This window comes from Sminthopsis crassicaudata, chromosome X (genome assembly GCF_048593235.1).
Source record: "Sminthopsis crassicaudata isolate SCR6 chromosome X, ASM4859323v1, whole genome shotgun sequence".
NCBI lineage: Eukaryota > Metazoa > Chordata > Mammalia > Dasyuromorphia > Dasyuridae > Sminthopsis > Sminthopsis crassicaudata.
This window is the reverse complement of record NC_133623.1, coordinates 89120082-89140473: the sequence shown is the minus strand read 5'-3', so window position 1 is coordinate 89140473 and position 20392 is coordinate 89120082. Positions and strand designations below refer to the sequence as shown.

Sequence of the window (20392 nt, the reverse complement as noted above, 5' to 3'; positions counted from 1 at the left end):
CGGGACCCCGCTTTGGTTAGTGCCAGGGCAACCCCAGCACGAGTTAACAAGGGGCCTAATGAAGGCCCGGGCGGGCTCCCGGTAGCGGAAGCTCGTGTGCGAGCACCTCAAACCCCATCCTGGCGACACCCAGCGAGCAGAAGGCAGCAGGCCATGTTTTGTTAGAGGGAGGCAATGAGCGAATCCTCAGCGGAAGCGGCGGGACCTTCGACACCATTGGGGGAACCCCGATTAGCGGAAGGCAGCAGGGCCCATCGTATTCCGGGGAGGCTATGGGGGAACCCGGATTAGCGGAAGGTGGTCAGAGAACCACAAAAAACACCGGTAGTGTGAACCCGGATCAGCAGAAGGCAACGGGCCATATCTGCTTCCGGGGAGGCTATGGCTCAACCCCCGTCAGCAGAACGCAGCAGGGCCCCAGTGGCCAGAAAGCCGTTGTAGCAGCCCTTCTGCGGGATAGGCAAGGGGCCAGTCCTGCTTTGCGGAAGGAAGGTCGTTGTCCCGCCTGGGTCAGCAGTCTCCGGGGGCCAGCCCAGGGAGCCAAAGGCCCGCACTGACCTGGGTTTCACAGGAGGTCACTGGCTGCGGTTTTCAGAAAGAAAGTGATGGCTCCGAGTGGAGGGCAGCAGCTGGGCGGGGCCCGAGATCAGGCCTGGGAGATGGTGAAGCACCGGGCCCGGGTGGCCGCTGACAGAGCCTTCTTGGTTTCCCTGAAATAGGCCTCCAGAATGGGGCCGGAAGCCCCCCGCTCAGCACCACGCTTCCCTAAAAGAGCAGGCCCTGTTGTGGATGATGGCTGGACCTTTGGAGCCCAGATTGTGGAAGGAGAGCTGGAATTGGGTCCCTCAGATGAAGAGAATGAGAGGCACCTACTCACCTTGCAGACGGTGCCTTTTACCACAGATGACACTGACCCGGAGATGAGCCACTTGGCGGTGCAGCCAGCAGAAGGGATGCACGTCATGGGGCCGCAGGGAGAAAGTGGTTTACAACCCTTGCTAGGGCTGGGGCAATACATCGATGACCAGCCCGAGTTAAACGAGACACCCCAACAGAATTTGCCCCGCTGTGTTGAGCTAAGCATTCCAGAACACCTCTTTTCACTTCGAGAAATGGAGATGATAGAGAATTATATCAGGGAAGAAAATGCTCATTTTTTCGATGAACTAGATAAATGGACACTTGACTTACCTTTTCATGAAGTCACAGAATCATTAAAGGTACAAAACTTTTATTATATATATATGTACAGTGCTCTTGAGGGCAACAACTTTTAGTCACTCTCTGCAGAATTAAAGATGGCATTATTGTTTTGTTTTTTTTCAATTAAAACACAAATCTACATAAAGTGCTCAGGGATAAATGTGGTACATGCCCTGAGATGAAGAGTGAATAAAGAGCTTCCTTGTATATTTTAGATGCATGTTAGCATTGAAATGATTACATTTTCATTTACATTTAAGAGTGGGAAATAGAGTTAATGTATTAAATCTGCACAAGTTTGATATTCTGTAAATGACTATATCTTTCTGTATTAGTATCAAGGCAAAGATATATATGGGGCTGAATGGGGAGCCCAAGAATTCTGGCAAGAGAGAGCATATACTGATCCAAAAGAAGAAATAGTTAATTTTGAAACCTTCAGAGACCAAGAAAAGGAAGAAATCATTCTGCTACCTGCCAACTCAGAAACACAAGAGCATGAAGATATACATTCACCACAGCAAGGCCTTGATGAGGCTTCCCGACCTGCAAAAGATGAAGCAGCGACAAAGGGTAGGCAAAATTAAAGTAATCTCATGTCATGTAAAGTGGGTGCTGTTACAAGTGGGTAATTTTGAATTGTCTTCAAATGACAGATGACAAATGGATATCTGATTAACTCAAGGTTTCTTTTTTTTCATTGACATGTACGCTTTGGAAATTTCCAATATGGATAAAAGTCCTAAGTCTTCTTTCATTTATTTTGTAGAGAATTATCCAGAGCACTCACAGGTTGACTGCCTTGCTTGTCCAAAATTGCACTTGAACAGTTTTCCTGATTCCAAAGCTAGTATGAAAGTTAATTATTTTTGAATAAATTAATTATTTTTAAATAGCCAAAAATGTTTGAACTGAATATAGATTTAACTTTAGAACTGCAGTAGAAATGCATGTATGATGATGTGTTCTCACAGGCAACCTTCTATGTTACCCTAGAGCTTATTTGCACAGAAAATGTATCACAGGTTAACACCTGCAATGTTTCACACATATCAAAACATTCATTTTTGTAATATTGGTAGCTTCTTATTTGGGGTTCTATAGACCTACCTCATGGCTTAGATTGTTATTTTCTATTTAGTGTGTTTTCTCCATGGGAAAACAAGGTAGGTATCCTCAAGTCATTTAAATTAGTATATGGTATTAAGGGATGTTAAGCTAAACTCTTTTTAAAAAGTGATTTTCATATGTCACAGAAAAAGTTTAATTTTGCTGTTTTCAACCTGAATGAAAACAAGTGGGTCTCCATTTTTTCATTGTTAGTATCATCAGAAGGAATCCGTTATTTTTGTTCTCTCGTTTCACAGGTGAGTAATTAAGAATTTTTATGGTTGCAGTTTTGGGACATTTTGGTAGATTGGAATTTAGAGATAATTATTCTCTCAATTATCCACGATTGAGAACTAGTTTAAATTAAAATTCCTTTTGAATATATTGTTTATGTTTTACTTTAATACTTTAAAGATCCTCAGTTTCACTTTCAGAAATGCTTCTATGCTGAGCACAAACCTTTCCATGCCCCTAATAGATGATTTCATAAAGTAATTAGATCAAAAAGACTGTCAGCAGGTTGCCATTACTGTGGTGGTAAAATCTATCTGAGTTTAGCTATTCTGGTGTTGAGATAATACATGTGATCTCTTGTTTGACCCATATTTTGGACCCATTTCACCCTTGTAACATAGGCCAGAGTTTACATTTTGCTGTTATGGCCCTTGAGAGTTCAGAATTATCTCCACATCACAATAATAATTAAGTGTTGATTATTTGATTAATTAGAAAATAATAAATACACATTAATTTTTAAATTGAGTACAAATTTTAGAATTCCATCCTGATGTTGAAGAGATACTTTCTAAATCGTTATCCTGGCAGAACATGATTTCTAACAAATTGCAAAGACTTTAAAGATATGTATATTTTGATCACTAATCAATTTATTGTTTTATGTAACATAAAACTAGGTTAAGTCTGAAGATTTCATCACTGGAAGATTACCCATCAGTGAATGATATTTTTTAGCCATAACACCTGCTCATCCCACTTCTGATCATTACTAGCCCTATCACCTTGACCACCTCACTGAAACTCCCTGTCCTCAGTTGCCTCATATCTAAAATGAAGGGGCTGATCTAGATGGCTTCTGGAGTCCCTTCTGCCTTTAAATCCATGACCCTGTGAAATCATAAACTCTGATGTACTGTGAGTTACATCCCTCAGGACATGCACAGATTTGACCGTATACACTTTGATGGAATCACAGATATTCTAAAATATTAAGTAAATTCATTTCCTAATTAGTTTGATGTTTTGGAGGAGTCATCCTTACATGTTTGGTGGCTACAATACAATGGGGTTTTTCTTCCCTCATTGTTTAAATATGTTTCCATCTGTCAGATATGTAAATGAGCAGTTTTCAGGTTAAATATGTTTAATGGAATACAAGGGTAAGCACATTTTTCACGAATGAAGAACACTTTTTCTAAGTGAATGTCAATGCAATATTTCTCTCTCCTAGGAATGAAACGGACCTTCCACTGTGAAATCTGTGAATTCACCTCTTCCAAAATGTCACGTTTGAATCGGCATATGAAAACTCACACTGATGAAAAACCTCATATGTGTCATCTGTGTCCAAAAGCCTTTCGTACTGGTACTCTTCTACGGAATCATCTAAATACACATACAGGTAAAACAATGTGAGAAATACATTTATTTGATGGTTATCAAAATCCAATAAACTTCATCTTCTTACACAGAATCATATTTCATGAGTAGAGTAAGAACTGCATCTTGCAATAGGATTAGAGTTTGAGAGGAAGGTGGGTCTCAGCATGAACCATTTCAAACAAAGCCAAAGGATGAGTAACATACTCTAATTACATATTTGCAAATAATTATCAAAATTATCCAAAAATATCACATAGGTAATTAATACTTCCTGATTAACCCAAAATCCTGTATTTGGAAAGTGGTTGTAACTTAAGTCAATAAGTATGAGTAGCTGTTGAGGTAAAGGGGACAAGAAGGAAAGAAGGGAAAATGGCTTTTAAGTGGGTGAAAAGATTTAAGACCTGTAAGAGTGGGATGCTGCCATATTAAAGAGGAGTGTAATTAAAGAGGTGGTTAATTATACATGTTCAGGAGAGACAAAGTTGAAAAGGGAGATTCATCCTGGGAGAGAAGAGAATAGAGGAATACCTATGTACCTTTGTAGGAGATGTCTAATAGTTTATGACTTGACACTCACAAAATTGAATCAAATTTGCAGAATGTGCCAACATACTCCTTCAGTATCAAATCAAGCTTGAAACTAAATACTTGAATCATAAAGTCATCAAGATACTCTTTTCTCACTGTGGGAATTAATAAGGGAAGGAGCCAAGAGGTAATAGTGGCATGATTTTAAATATTTCTGTTTTTTTAAATGTGAAAATCAGTCATCCCAGAATGAAACCACCTGAAGTTAATTGCAGACGCCTAAATGTGGTCTTTTTAATCATCCATTTCCTTAAATGTTCTTTGTCCAGGCCTGACATATCTTCATATCTTTGATTTTTTTGCTGGGAAACGTAACGAGTAAGCTCCATTCACAAAATTTTAAAGTTAAAAAAAATTGTCTTTTACAGGCACCAGACCATATAAATGCAGCGACTGTGAAATGGCATTTGTGACGAGTGGTGAACTTGTGCGACACAGGCGTTATAAACATACTCATGAGAAACCATTTAAGTGTTCAATGTGCAACTATGCTAGTGTAGAAGTAAGTGCAGTTCTAGATGCTCCGAAATACTTACTTTTCACATGGTTAAAGTCTGATATTATCTTGCAAGAAATTGTAGTCACTCTTCTTTTAATTTTGAATAGTAATGTCTATCAAAATGGTGACTTACATATCTAGTCTAAAAACACCTTTAAAAAACAATTGATACAAAAAATACTAAGCCATTTTCAATAAATTACTAGATATTTTAAAGCCTGGCAATTGTTTATTTTTTTCCACTTTTTGGTGTTACAACAACGTTTCTCTTTTTATATCTTTCACTTGTGTATTAGGCAAGCAAATTGAAACGTCACATGCGTTCACATACGGGAGAACGCCCTTTTCCCTGTGATTTCTGTAACTATGCCAGCAAAGATATCTTTAACCTGAAAAGACACATGACATCTCATTCAGGTAAATGCTTTTTTGTATTGAAGTGGCCCAAGTACCTCCATGTTCAAATGTGATAGTCAGGGATAATTACAGATTAGTAATGGAACAATTGTATTTTACAGTAGAATTTTGGAATTTATATAAAGAGTATAGAATTATTACAGAACATATATTTGGAGCTAAAGGGGATCGTATAATTGAACTAGTACAATATTTTAACTTTGGAGAAGAGGACAAAATGGCCCAGAGAATTCAAAGGATTTATCAAAGGTCACACAAATAACATGGCTGAGATTTGAACTCAAATCCTCTGGGTACCAATTGTCTTTCCAAATCTCAAGTTATTTATGCTGCAAAAGTATATCCTGAATCTTAAAGTTTGATACTGAGATTTTAACATGTATAAGTTTTACTAAACATCAAGAACAGTCACATGTCCCTAGGAATTTGTGTTTAAGGTATACTTATGGAAGACTACAACATGGTCTTTTCTGAATTTTTGTTTCATTGTCTTTTGTTTCCTTTAATGAATTGTTGTAATACTTAAAATAAAATTTCCAAAAATAAATCCATTAACTTTAATTAGGTAACATTTTTGGAGCTCTGACTATTATTTAGTGGATGAAAAACCATATAAAATAGCTTCCTTTTTCCAATAGTCCCCTAGATCCTTTGTTTGACAGGATTGTACTGGACTGCTAAGATCCCTTTCAAGTCCAAATATATATTCATTTTGTTTAACTGAAGTCATCTGAGTTAATTAGGTAGCTAGCACTTCAGAAAGGGACTCAAATGAATAGTTCGGCTAAGGAACAAAGGAATAAACAAAATTCAGATAGAAACTGGCCTCATGCCTTTCATGAAGCTTGTCTTCATTTCTCTTTATCTCCTGCATTTGTCTCCTCCCACCCTAAAAATTATCTTGAATTTACTTATATTGAATCCTTATAACTTCCTTGAGGTGGGGGGGTTTAAAGTTACTTTGATTTTGTATTTTTAGTGTCTTGCATATTTAACAGAAGTAGAATTTTCTTAGCTCTTTGTTTGAATTGCTTGTGTGCATTGGACCACAATGTGTCTCTCATTGTACTAGAGCCATTTATTTATTTTTAAAATATTTTGCTTTTCCCCTATTATATGTTGAAATTATTTTAACTTTTTTGGTGTGTCGAGTTCCAGATGTGATTTCTCCCTCCTGTCTTTCCTTCCCTGCTTTGTGAAATGGTAGGCAGTTTTACTGGACCCATTTAACCCAGACACATCTGTTTCATCTCTCATCCTGACTCATAGGTGAAAAACCTTATGAATGCTCCATCTGCTCTGCCAGATTCAGCCAGAGTGGTTACTTGAAATTACATATACAACAGAAACATAGTGAAAACGCCCCCAAATATCAGTGTCCTCACTGTGCTACGCTCATTACAAGAAAAGTCGACCTACGGGAGTAGTTGATGGTTTCAGTCACCCCGTACATTGATTTTCCTTCTCACATGTGTTGATTTGTCTTAGCTGCTAGAAGTATTTTTTCCAATGTGATCTGGTGCCCCCTCGTGGCTACAGTGACAAGTACATGTCCATCACACAGTGATCTCATGTTTGTAGAGCTGAGTGTCAAAGCTGTGTCACATAGAGTTGCTTTGCTGGGTTTCTGTAAAAGCCTTGAAGGTAGGCAGGGCCTTGTTCTCTCTACCTTGTACAGATGAGGATACTGAGGCTAAGAGCCCTTGATTGACATGCACAAGGCTGGGAACTGGGAAACAGAAGATCAGATAGCTGGTTTGACTTCTGAACCAGTGACCTCTACAATAGCATTCTCCTTCCCATTGGTTTTGCAGATTTTTGAATTAATATTTAAGTCCAGCAATCAACTTGAAGGAATTGAAAACTTTCATTTGAATCATTAGATCTTTGCTATGACTCAATTTGTGGAAGTTGGAGCTCATAAAGATCAGGGTTCAGAACTTCTGTAATTAGAGCTGAAAACAATTAACTAATGCTATGACAGGAGTTTTAGAGTATAGCTTATATTTCTCTTGAAAGATTCAAATCTCTTGTTCCCAAGTATCTCTTTGATTTCTTGCCCAAATCGGGGTACTGATAATTCTCCCTGCTTCTAATAGATTAATGGCTGCCAAAAAAGGAAATTTTTACTTTAGCTTATTGTTACATGAAGAGGCTATTAACATAAAATAGCATGTGTGTGGAAAGGTGAACAACTTACAGGTTAAGCCTATATTGTAGCATAAAGTAGATCAAGAGTATAGGTATCGGTTTCAGCTTATGTGGAGTCATGTGATTTTAGTTAAGGTCTAGACTACAGTCCATTGTCCCAAGAAGGGATTAAATATATATACATGGCCAAAGAACCTGTATATCACCCTGTCTGCTACATTCCACTGACCCAATAGGCTAATACAGGCTTAGGTGACCAATCACAACATACAGAGGGCGGGACTTTGGAGGTTCTTTGTCTGAAAAGTCTAAAAGCTATAAGCATATTTAAGGCTCTGGCCCTATCTTGCTGTGAAATCTGTCTCACATACCAGGATGGGGTCTGCATCTCGAGATTCTATTAAATAATTCTGCTTTCTATGAGTGATCTCTGTAGTAGTCATTTTGGGTAGGGCTTTTTGTCCCAAACATGGATTTATGTAACAAACTCTAGAAAAATTCATTCCAAGAGCCAGCTCTGACCTCAGGAGGACTTAAGTTCAAATCTAACTTTAGACACTTAACGCTATCTAGCTGTGTGACCCTGAACAAGTCCATTATCCCCAATTGCCTCAGAAAAAAAAAAAAGAAAGAAAAAAGAAAAGAAAAGAAAAGAAATCATTCCAGCGGCAGCTAGATGGCACGGTGGAGAGAATCCCAACCCCGGATTAAGGAGGATCTGAGTTCAAATGTGGCCTCAGACATTTAACTCTTTCTAGCTGTCTGACTCTGAGCACCTCCCTTAACCTCAATAGCTTCACCAAATCATACAAAGCAAAATCATATATGGAATAACTGTATTCCATACTTCCCAAAGTAAGTTGGTGTGTTTGCCCTAGCCAATTGGCTTGCAAATTGTGGTATTCTTAACAGAAGATATTTGCATAAGCAGGAGTCAGCATCAGTGGGATGCAATTATCAGCTTTTTCTTTGGTTTGTCACAGAGAGTGTAGCTGAATTGTCATGCACAAAAGCCTGATTCAATTGAGCAGAAATCACAATAAATTTGCTTAATTGGGTCTTGATAAACCTATCAATGACAAGAGACACCTGAAGTGGTGTTTACTTGTAGTATTCTTGTATTCTTAGTGCTTGAATCCCGAGAATGGGAATTAACCATTTCCAAATGTGTTCTTAAATTTGAAAATAGAAGAAAGGACCCTGGTTTCTTTAGAATGTGGGGAGTATATGAAAAACTCTTTAAAACCATCATCTGGTTCTGCAGTCAACCTACATCAGCATCTTATCCTAATAATTCCATTCTCTAGGGATGAGTGTTACTGAAGTGAGATTTTAGTAGATGGCTTCCTCAGAGAAGCAAAGAATGACCAATCTTATTGGGAGCTGATAGGTACAAGGTTGTTCTGTTAAATGCTTTTAGGTGTCCATTTGCGAAACCTGCATTCCTATAGTGCTACAGAGATGAAATGCCGTTACTGCACCGCTGTATTCCACGAACGCTACCCTCTCATCCAGCACGAGAAAACTCACAGAAATGAAAAACCGTTCAAATGTGATGTCTGCAGTTATGCCTGCAAACAGGTATTTTCTGTGTGAGTGTATGGAAGTTCTGGAAGACGTGGCAATTGTGTATTTTAACTGATAGAATGCTGCAGGTGTTCCTGGAATTTTTAGGATCTTACTGAACCCCTCCAGTTTTTAAAGTACAATTTCAGAATACTGTGTTGTACCACACTTTTCTTTTATTGTCCTAAGTCAGTTTCCCTATATTGCTTCTGCCTCAGTTTCCCTAATTGGTCCTCCCTCAATTTCCTTAGTTGTACTGTCTCAATAGCCTTACTTACAAACCCAACCCGCCTGTGGTTCATAAATAGTGATGTAACTCTAATGTTGTAAATTGCCAATGTGTAAACTCAAAAAGGGGCAATCCAGACATTCAGTTTCTAGCCAGACACTTTCTTAACTGCCAGCATTTTAGAATTTGTGGTCCTATCCCCCCAACGTGTCAGAATTGGATTTATGGCTCCTGCCTGGAGATTACTATTCACCAGAGTTTTGACTCAGTCCCTTGCCTTTGTTTAGCTACTGTGTGGATTTTGTAAACTCCTTTACAACTTTTTTTTTACCAGATGTATTAGGTAGAATTTGTTTATTGGGATGTTTTAAAAATTATTTGTCGTAACCTTTAAAAATTAGAATAGAATAAATTTGACCAGTTCAGCATCATCATAGCATTTATTAAGGTGCATGTTCATGTTAGCAATAAAATCCATGTAAGTATAAATATGATAATTAACATTCAAACTCATAACTTATTTTTGCAGGGCAAACCATTAATATGAGGTTCCATTACAGGACAGTGTGTAGAAATCTAGAAAATCAGCAAGTAATGAAATGACCAGATATCATATATAATCTGTGTGGTTAATTGTTCGAGGGCAAGGAGAAAATAGATACCTGCAGATACTTTTTTTTTTTTTTACAATATTTTATGTGCAACTCAGTCTTTTTAGGGGAGATTTTTCTGAGATCTTTCAAAATTGCAATCAACCAAATATTTATTGAGGATATGCTATCTACTACTGACCACTCTTTAAGTTCTTTAAGAGAGAACAATTCATTTAAAATATAATGCATAGTATGACTGCTGTTTTAGGGTTTTTGCTTACTTGGCTTTTTTTCTTTCCAGGCACAGCACATGACTATACATAAACGTATCCACACAGGAGAGAAACCATTTACCTGCCTTTCCTGCAACAAAAGTTTCAGGCAGAAACAACTTCTGAAAGTTCATTTCAAGAAACACCACGAAGAAACGTCTGTTCCTCCTGTTCATGAATGTCCTAATTGTGGTAAAGGTTTTTCACGATTGGTAAGTTAATTTACAAAGACAGTTAATTCTAGAAAGATTCTGTTGTGATAGAGATGAGAATTGTATTAGAAACCAACTTTTCTCTATTGCTAAAGCTTTGCAAGTCACTAAGCACATGTATTATGCCTTTATTGTTCCAAGGCACACAACTTAGACACTTTTAATACTTTAAAATGTAATTATAAGATCATTTTTATTCTTCTTTTGTTGCTTTTAACGTTTGCGATATTTTTTGATCCTTTTTGTTTGTTACAAGATGCTGCTCAGTGATTGCATTCTTCCTATCGTTTTCTCCCTCTCCACAAAGAAAAATAGTCAATTCAAAACAACTGATGCAGCAATTAAGTCAGACAAGACATGCTGCATTTCCCACTCAGTCTGGTGCCTGTTTACTTAAGGGAGGGAAATGTCCCATCAATGACCTTTTAGAATGAGTATTAGTAATTGTATTTAATCTAATTTCTAATGGGTTTCAGTGTTGTTTTCATTTATATTATTGTTGTAGTTGTATGCATTGTTTCCTGGATCTAAGTTCTTCATTCTGCAGCAGGTTCTCTTATTCTTAATTTCATGCAACATAATATTCCATTATATTCACCCACCATATCTTGTTCCACCATTTCACCAGTTTGGGGCAGCTTCTGTGTTTTTTCAGTGGTTTTCCTGTTTCCAAAGGTGATGCTATGGATGGATTATTGTGGCATGTGCTTATGTTCTTTTTTTCCCGTTATTGATTCCATCCAGTTGGAACACTGTGTCCAAAGTTTAGATTAAAAATAGAAATTTGACATGAATCATCACTCTAAAGTGATGTGCACATAGCACTCTAAATGTTGATGACATCTATGTCAATTGCTGAAAAGCTTTCAGAATTCCCAAAATCTTTACTTTCTATTTAAATGTTTATTTAAATATTTTACATATTTATTTTATGAGACTGTTCTGACAGTTGTTCAGTCTGACTCCATCCAGAACTACCACATGCTTTTTGCTTATTTTTCCTTAAAATAATTTTGGATGGAAAACTCAGGGTTAGAAAGAAGTATAACCCACTTCAACAACACCACTGTGTGAGGATGTATTCTGATGGAAATGGATATCTTCAACAAGAAGAAGATCTAATTCAGTTCCAGTTGATCAATGATGGATCAGATACACCCAGAGAAGTTAAATGAGTGTAAACTGTTTACATTTTTGTTTTTCTTCCCAGGTTATTTTTCCGTTCTGAATCCAATTCTTCCTGTGCAGCAAGAAATTCGGTTCTGCACTCATGTATTGTATCTAGGATATACTAAAACACATTTAACATGTATGGGACTGCCTGCCATCTAGGGGAGGGGGTGGAGGGAAGGAGGGGAAAATTCTGAACAGAAGTGAGTGCAAGGGATAATGTTGTAAAACATTACCCATGCATATGTACTGTCAAAAAAAGTTATAATTATAAAATTAATTTTAACAAATTAAAAAAAAAAGAACAAGAAATGAAATGAAAAAGAAAGAAGTATAATCTCGCATTAAAACTAATATATCCGGTTGGGCAAAGAAGAAATGTAGAATATTTAGAAATTTAGAAATGAGCACTAGTACTTCCAATAAACTAAATTTGAATATGCTTCCATTAAACTAAAATTGAATATGCTTAGAATTTTCTATGTAATTTTTATCAGCAGTACCAGAGTACTGGACTAAGAGTATGGAGAAATGTATTTAAATCATGGCCATCCTACTAAAAAACTGTGTAATCTTGAGCAAGTCATTCTTCACTGGGTCTCATTTTCTGTCCTGCAAATTCAGAGGCTTGGAGAAATTTATGTCTAAGAAGGTATCATGACCTAGTGGAGAGAATGGTAAGATTCAGAGAGTTTGAATTAAGTCTGAGCTGTGCCATTCATCATTCTTGTGACTTTGGGCAAAGAGCTGACCTTCTTTGGGCCTCAGCTTCACCAACTCTTAAAATGAGGTGGCTGGCCTAAATGGTATATTGTTCTGCCTTCTTAGCAACAAAGTCTTATCTTGATACACATTATGTTGTTTTATCAAATGATAGCAATTTCTTCTTATTCCTCCTGCACATTCACAGTTCTTTAAGTTTGACTTTACTTTCTCCTTTTCCTAACAGGATTTATTCAACAAGTCTATGATTGAACATTTAAGCAAATGCTATTTTAGGTGAACTGAAAATTCTTAATAGGCGAAGTTTCATTTCTACAGGATCTGCATAATTCTGTTAATTCTACAAAACCATGAAGCATTTAGCTGTACATGGATGAAAATATCCCTACTAATAAATAGCATCATCTTTATTTGTACAAGTGGCGAAAGGAAGATTTGGCTCAGTGTTTTCTCAGTATTAATGCCTTACATCACAAGTATTTTACTAAAATATTAGTTCTTTCATTATACTGAGTCTGAAACCTTTTACCAACAGAATAATATGCGCAAACATTCTGAGCATTGTGAAGTGGTGAGAGGAAAGGCTGTTGTTCTATCAGCAAATGGAAGAAAAAATAACGAGAAAAAACAAAAGGGCCCAGGACAAGGTGCAAGGGAAGAAGGTAAACACTGTTTCAAGAGCCACAGGAAATTCATGAGATGAAGGTTAATAGTGCAGATTCTCTGGCCTTATAGGGTAGAGTTTGGTTTTTTATTTCCCCAGAAATTTGGACCATTTCTACTAGCTTTTAGTAATTGATTAAAACCATATATATTGTTTCTACAGATATTAAATACATCACAGGAAATACAAATAGGAAAATGCATTATTTCAAATTATACTGCTACTCTGTGGCTTTCCTAAATCATTTCATTGCATCTAATGAATATTTTTAATTTTCATAACAGGGATTATGAAATAATAATATTCTAGGTATAATCAGTAAATTATAATGTACACTTCAGATGTCCTAATATTCAGATTCTATGCAGAAAAAATGCAGAAAAGCATCCTGAGTAAATATTTATTTGTTTATTTCTATAAAGTATTACAATTGCAGATATACTTTTAATTTTTTTCTTTTATTTAAATAATGAGCAATACATACACAATTTTTACCTAAATACTGTGGATATTGATTTGAGTAATAAATGTATATTTGGGTATAATAACCAAATATTTTTGATACAATAAGTAAATTTGGAAATGCAAGCACCTTCTGGTAATTCTTGCAATTAAAAATCCTAATACAAATAAAAATTAGCAAAATGTTTAAAGTTTAAAGATTGATGTAATTAATAAAAGGCCCTAAAATTTTTGTTGTTGTGGTTTAGACACTTGATAACAACACATGTTTGTTAAGCTTAGAGTTAGAATCTAGTAACTGCTGATCTTGACTGTTGATACTTATTAAGATTGGAAATATTTTATAAATAGACAAAAGGTACATCTCAGTTCATATTTATTTTCCCATTTTCAGACTACTTGTGAATCTCCAAAATTTCTTCAGATGGAGACAATAAAAGGCAAAAATATGTGTGACAAATAAGATAGGAATGTTATGACATTATTAGCTCATTTTGAATATATATTTAGGATTTAATTGAACATTAGTATCTTTTAGTATGAATCAAAGTATTGGGATAAATAAGAAAAAAACATGAAGAGTCTCAAAGCAAAAAATTAAAATAAAGTTCCAAAGTGATTCATGTAAAAGATCAATTTTAGTATTATTTGCATTTCAAGCTGCCCAATAGGTAAGAAATTAATCAAACTGAGCCTCAGGAAAGCTAAATGATTTGGCTAAATGTACACAATTAACAATTGTCATGGATTCTGAACTTGGCTTTTCATGCCTCCAAATCCAGAACACATATGCCAAATGCCTGTCTTCCCATTTTGGCTACTTTTCATTTTTGTTAAAGGAGTACGCTACTAACCGTGATAAATTCATGTTAGCCTTTAGTACCAGAGCAAAGCATAAAATTGATGAAATTATTTTGAACAATGGAATTCAGAAGCTTCATTTCATTGTTGATGCTTTCTCATTTTATTCACATTATTATCTAATGCTTCTACTTTATTCCACTGGTGAGAAGAGAACATTGTGCTTTTTGGCATACTTGTCTTAAATAGCCTAACTATTGCTAGACCTCTTGGGAAGATTAAGTCACTAGTCACTTTTTTTTTTTTCACTTTTTTTTTTAACAGGATTTCGAAACAAATTTAAAACACACTCATAGATATAAATTATTAACATTTTTTTAAAGCCCCATTTGATTTTAAATTAAAGCTGTTCTTCCTTCTAATGTTTGTAGCAGCAGAGTATTCCCTTGGATGTTCATGGCCAACAAGAAAGTGTATCAAATAGTATGAATAATAGTTACTAGTACAAATATTTGGAATGATTTTTTAAAAATCCTCATTTTAAGGTTTAAGTTTGCTGTGATTGGGAACAAAAAAATCTGTTACTTCATATGCTTCATACCACCTAAGATAATGCCTTGAATGTGAAAGGAACACAGTAAACACTGATTGATTGAGCAGACAAACCAGAAGTAGTAGAGAAGTGGATCATAGCAGCTTTTTTAATGATACTATTTGTGTCCTGTTTCTAACAGAAATAAAACTGTTTAGAAAGAATAATTTAGATAGTTATGAGATAAATGAAATAAAATATTTGTTTGCTAGAATACATTTTTGATTTGGAGTAAAAAGAGCCAATGAAATACTCAGTTGGTCTTCAAAATATATCTTTTTGTTGCCTAAAACAACCATATCAATACAGGGGAAAAAAACGGAAGTGTCTTTATTATACCATCATTATGGATTAATGCTCTAAAATATTTGATTTTATGCTACAGATCAAGTTACATTTCAGCACAATTTTATACATTTGCAGTTTGTAAATTCTGATTTTAATGTTTCATTGCTAATGCTTATTTTGCTCTTTTTTTCACATAAAGTTATTGAGCAGATGCCAATTGAAGATATTTCTACTGTAAACATAGAGAATGCGACAAATGAAATGGTTCCTGTTGTATGTGGGACAACAACTGATGTTGAAGAACCACAAACAGAAATTACTTTGGAAATGATCCTCAACATGATGGAAAAGTGATGCAGTTTTAAAATTTGCATTTCCTTTTAGTTCCTCATTTTCAATTATTTTGTTTCTTTTAGTGTCTTTAATTCTAAACACAGTATGAATGCATGTTTGTAAACATTGATTGTAAAGAACTTTTCAAATGTGTGTGGTGGTGCCTAGATTTGCATATTTACTAGGGTAGAATAAGTTATTTAGAAATCTATTGAAGTTATTTCAGTTCATATGAATTTTGTTAAAGGGCTTACAATTCTGAGTCAGAGCATCTTAACTGTAAAGGTATTAACCCAATCCAGGTTAGGATATCAGCAATTTATAAATAAGGAAGGATGATACTCTTTGTAATAATGTTGCCCTTTTGAAGACAGATTACATTAAATGTGATCTTATGGTAGCCGGTAGTCAAAAACAGAATTTTTTCTGTTTATTTAAATATATGAATTCACAGTATTTTCAAATAATTCATCCTGTTTAAAATGTATATTACTTACAAAACTTTATTTAATCAATAAAGAAATTTACTTTTTAGAAATTTTATTATCTGTTAGTTATGTTTAAGACAGATGCAAAACTTCCCTAAATTTAATATGAGATAGCCTAGCTATCATCTATTGCTACATCAATTCATGTCTATTGTTATTCATATTGCTATTCAAGGAAGTTTATATTTCCAAAGGTAATTGGCAAAGTGAACAACATTCATTATAGTCATGAAACTACCTATTTGTGAGAAAGATATTGTATTTTAAATTTGTGTTTTTGACATGGGAATATTGGACCTATTTTCTCATGGCAGGAGACTTGTTATATCATTTGTTTCAAATTAACGATTATATTTATTTATGATGAGCGAAATTTTTTCTTTTTTCCTTCATGGAACAAGTATTTTTCGCATGTTTAAGCCCATCTTTTCAATATTTGAGAGTAACTGAGAAGTCAGTTCAAGTTCTGAGATTTTCCAAATACAGAAGCTCTACACACTTTAACATATATTGGAAAATTAATTCAAATGAATTTAAATTTTGCAGTCAGGTCTCTGCTATTATGACAATCATTTTATTATATGAGTAACTTCTCAAATCTTGCTATTACTTCAAATAACTCCAATGAGATGCCTTTAAAAAAACTCATGAATTATTTCCCTTTAAAATGGTTCATTTTGCATTAAAAAATGTGATGCTTCCTTTTGGTAATATGAATATTGACTTTAGAAAAAATTGTTTAGACAGGAAAGGTAGCCATGACATCCAGAAAGAACGCCTTGTTACATTTCATATTACTAGAAAGTTTAAAATGTTTGCGCTGAAAAATGTTCAAGTAGCATTTTGAGACCTCCAAAGACAATAAATTAAGAAGCAGATAATGAAAAAAAAAAGTTTTAAAAAACAATGCAGTGTCTGAAGAAAATCAAAACACTAAGAAAAAAATTAAAATAAAATAAAAAGTATATGAACATTTTGAATATATATATATATATATGCATACATACATACATACATACATACATATATTCCTCATCCTGTGTTTGCATGGAAAATATCCATATAACAAACTTTCACTTTCCATCCAGATATACTTTTTGATCTAGAGACTTCTTGAATTTGTTCCTGTCATCATATACTGTAACAATGACAGATCTTTCCTCACAAGGAAAGTCTTTTTTTTTAACATCAAAAACTGTACCCACTTGATAAGTTTGACTTTTTGTGTTACTGATGATGGAAAGTTACCGAAAAATCTTAGCACTTTGTATCATTGATTTATACTAATCGGACAAAGGCAATGTTAAATCGTTGTTTCTTTCAGTAAACAGTAAGTCTAGTTATATATGTAGAAGGAAAGAGACAACAACATCTATATTAATTTCAAAGAGAAGTATTTGTTGAGCTTTTCTATGATTGAGTTTTGAATATTTGTTTAATGGCCTGCCTCTGGAATGATTGGGCTTAAAATACTTTTGATGCCTAGCACTAAATAAGCCTAGAAAACAAACAAATCTTGTATTATTTACTGCCTTTTTTTGTATGAAAAAAAATTAATCGAATAAAGGTTGCTTTTTAAACTGACTTGATACCTTGCAATTTTAATTTGTTAACAACCTGTTTTACTTGGTTTCAGGTTTGTCACTGAAATATTTTTATCCAAAATGTAACAGCGCATTTGTTTGAAAATTATTAGAATTTTCTCCTTTACTTTCAAGTGATTCAAATGCTGTTTCTGAATGTTTTCCATTAAAATGCTCAGATTCCATCAAAATGATTCATTCTGTTGAGCGCCCACTGATTCTTTCACTTTGCCTATGCTATATGCACCTACACCATAATGAAGCTTTTAAAATATTTTCTCTCATATTGGACATACCTTCAATTTCAGACTTGATCATCTGTCCAGAGGGGGTTCCATGGAGCCAATAGGATTTCTATCAAAGTCTTTTCCTTGCCCACCTCAGAGATCCATTCCTCTACTGACCACACTTAACACTGAAGACCCCATCACTTTTGTACTCATGAGTTTGCCTATGCATAAGTCTGATAGACAATAAATGCATGTTCTCACTTTATATCAAAATTAAGTATTCATTTGGACCTTGTCTTGGGAAATCTTTCAAGATATTTCTCTATGCCCAATTTTTAACTAGATGATTGCCAGATCTTCCAATAATTTTTTCACATAATGTATCAACGTTTAACTTGTACTACAGAGATTATACATTATGACCAAGTAACCTTAATACCAGGAATGAAGGGATGGATAAACATAGAGAAATTTATTAACTATTGATTATATTATAATAAAAAAAACAAAATCAATGATTATAATAATATATGCATAAAATCTTTTAATAGAGTACAATATAAACGTCTATGAAAACACTTGAATGTATATGCACAAATGGATTTATCCTTAAATAAGTTGATCCTTAAATAAAAAAACCCAAAGCCATCAGCAAGCATTATTCCTAATACGAATCAGCTTTGCCAATAAAATCAGGTATGAAACAGAGATGCCCATGATGACTAATATTATTCAATATTACAATAGAAATCTTAGCAATTAGCAATAAGAGAAGCAAAAGAAATAGAATCAGAATAAGAGATGAAGTAATAAAATTTCCTCCTTTTGCAAAATAAGGTGACATACCCATTCAATACTTAAAGATTCAGTTAATAAGTTAATTCAAACAATTGGTAATTTTTAGCAAAGTAGCCAGATATAATGTAAATACACTTAATTCATCAGCATTCCTATATATCACAAATAAAGCCTTAAAAATATCTCTACACAGCTATAACATATCTGGGAGCACACTTGCCCCCCCAAAATCTGAGTAGCATCTGAACAAAATTGTTTTTTTAAAAAAAATGCTTCTACAAATAAAATCAGATTTCATTAATTAGGTTGAGTAGGTGGGGCCAATACAATACATTGGAGACTTTGTTTAAACTATACATTCAATGTCATTCCAATTAAATCACCCAAAATGCTTTTAATGAGTTGGAATAAAATGATAAAATCACATAAAAGTAACAAAAGTTCAAGTATATCATAGTAACTACTGAAAAAATAAAGATAAAGGATGGGGGTTAATTAGTACCAGATCTAAAATTATATTATAAAGAAGTAATTATAAAAAGTGTCTGGAACAGGTTAAGAAACAAAAGAGTAGATGAGCAAAACAGACTTGAATATAATTCGTAGGAGCAAATAGGTAGAGAAATCATGTGTTTCAAAAGCAAAAAGTTCTAAGTTTGGGGAATCTATACCTTACCGACAAAACCCAGCAAGAAGAAACAATAAAATGAATTCCACTTAAAACAACTTCACTATTTGGGAGTTTACCTGCCAAGACAATCTCAAAGTATAGCATTTACAAAACCTCTTTCACAGAAAAACAGATTCATACAAATGGTGAAATGTTAATACTCATGGGCAGACTAAGCCAATATGCATAAAATGACAATTCTATCAAATGTATGTATTTAGGACGATATCTTTCAAACCACCAAAAATAATCTTATGGAACTAGAAAAATAATGAAGTTCATGTGCAAGAACAAATGGCAAGCATATCAAGGGAAGCAATGAAAGAAAAAGCCAAGCGGTTCCAGATTTCAAACTGTATGAAAAAGCGGCCATCATCATCCCAATTCGGCATTGTGGTTCAGCTACTTTCAGGCCTTTCTCATGTTTACTGGGGTCTTCCTGGCAGAGGTGCTACAAGGCTTTGCCATTTCCTTCTCTAGATTCGGTTACTGATGAGGAAACGGAGGCAAACAGGGTTTAGTGATGTGACTAGGAAGGAACAAGTGATAAGCATCTAAGGTGAAGGTGAAGTCTTTCTGACTCCATGCCCAACACTCCATCCAAGGCACCACCTAGCTGCCCTAGGGCAGTCTATTACTGGCTAAGAAATAGAGTGGTCTGCTTGATCAGCAGGGGTAAATTAGGTACACGCTACACAGCAGTGACTGGCTGAATCGATCTAGTACGTGATAACCCAAAGATACAGGGTTTGGGGGGGGGGGAAGCGACTCAGCTTTTGAAAGAAATTGCCAAGAAAACTGGAGAGTCTGTGGCAGAAATGAGGTATAAGCCAGCCTTCCATACCGTGTACCAAGGTGGATATCAACATGGACCAATGATTCAGACCAAAAAAGAGTGATATCATAAATAAGTTAGAGGAATGTGGGAAAATGTACCTACCCAATCTATGGGTAAGAAAACACCTTATGGGCAAACAAAATATAAGATTGCCCAAGAAAAATGGATTGAAGTTACATGAAACGGAAAGCTTTTGCAGAAACAAAATACAGCAAAAGCAAGAACCTGGGCACAGGTTTGGTAAGAAGTTTCTCTGATATAGTCCTCATTTCCACAGGATATAGGGAAT

At 34.9% G+C, this 20392-nt stretch overlaps 1 protein-coding gene across 1 annotated transcript; it reads left to right on the top strand.

Moving 5' to 3' along the window:
- Positions 1-728: 728 nt before the first annotated feature.
- Positions 729-15517, top strand: LOC141549093 (transcriptional repressor CTCFL-like). The gene is given in 10 exon segments (XM_074278413.1): positions 729-1220; positions 1539-1776; positions 3782-3952; positions 4893-5026; positions 5320-5440; positions 6710-6863; positions 8989-9172; positions 10281-10463; positions 12892-13018; positions 15363-15517. Coding segments are annotated over 10 exon segments (1959 nt in total).
- Positions 15518-20392: the final 4875 nt, after the last annotated feature.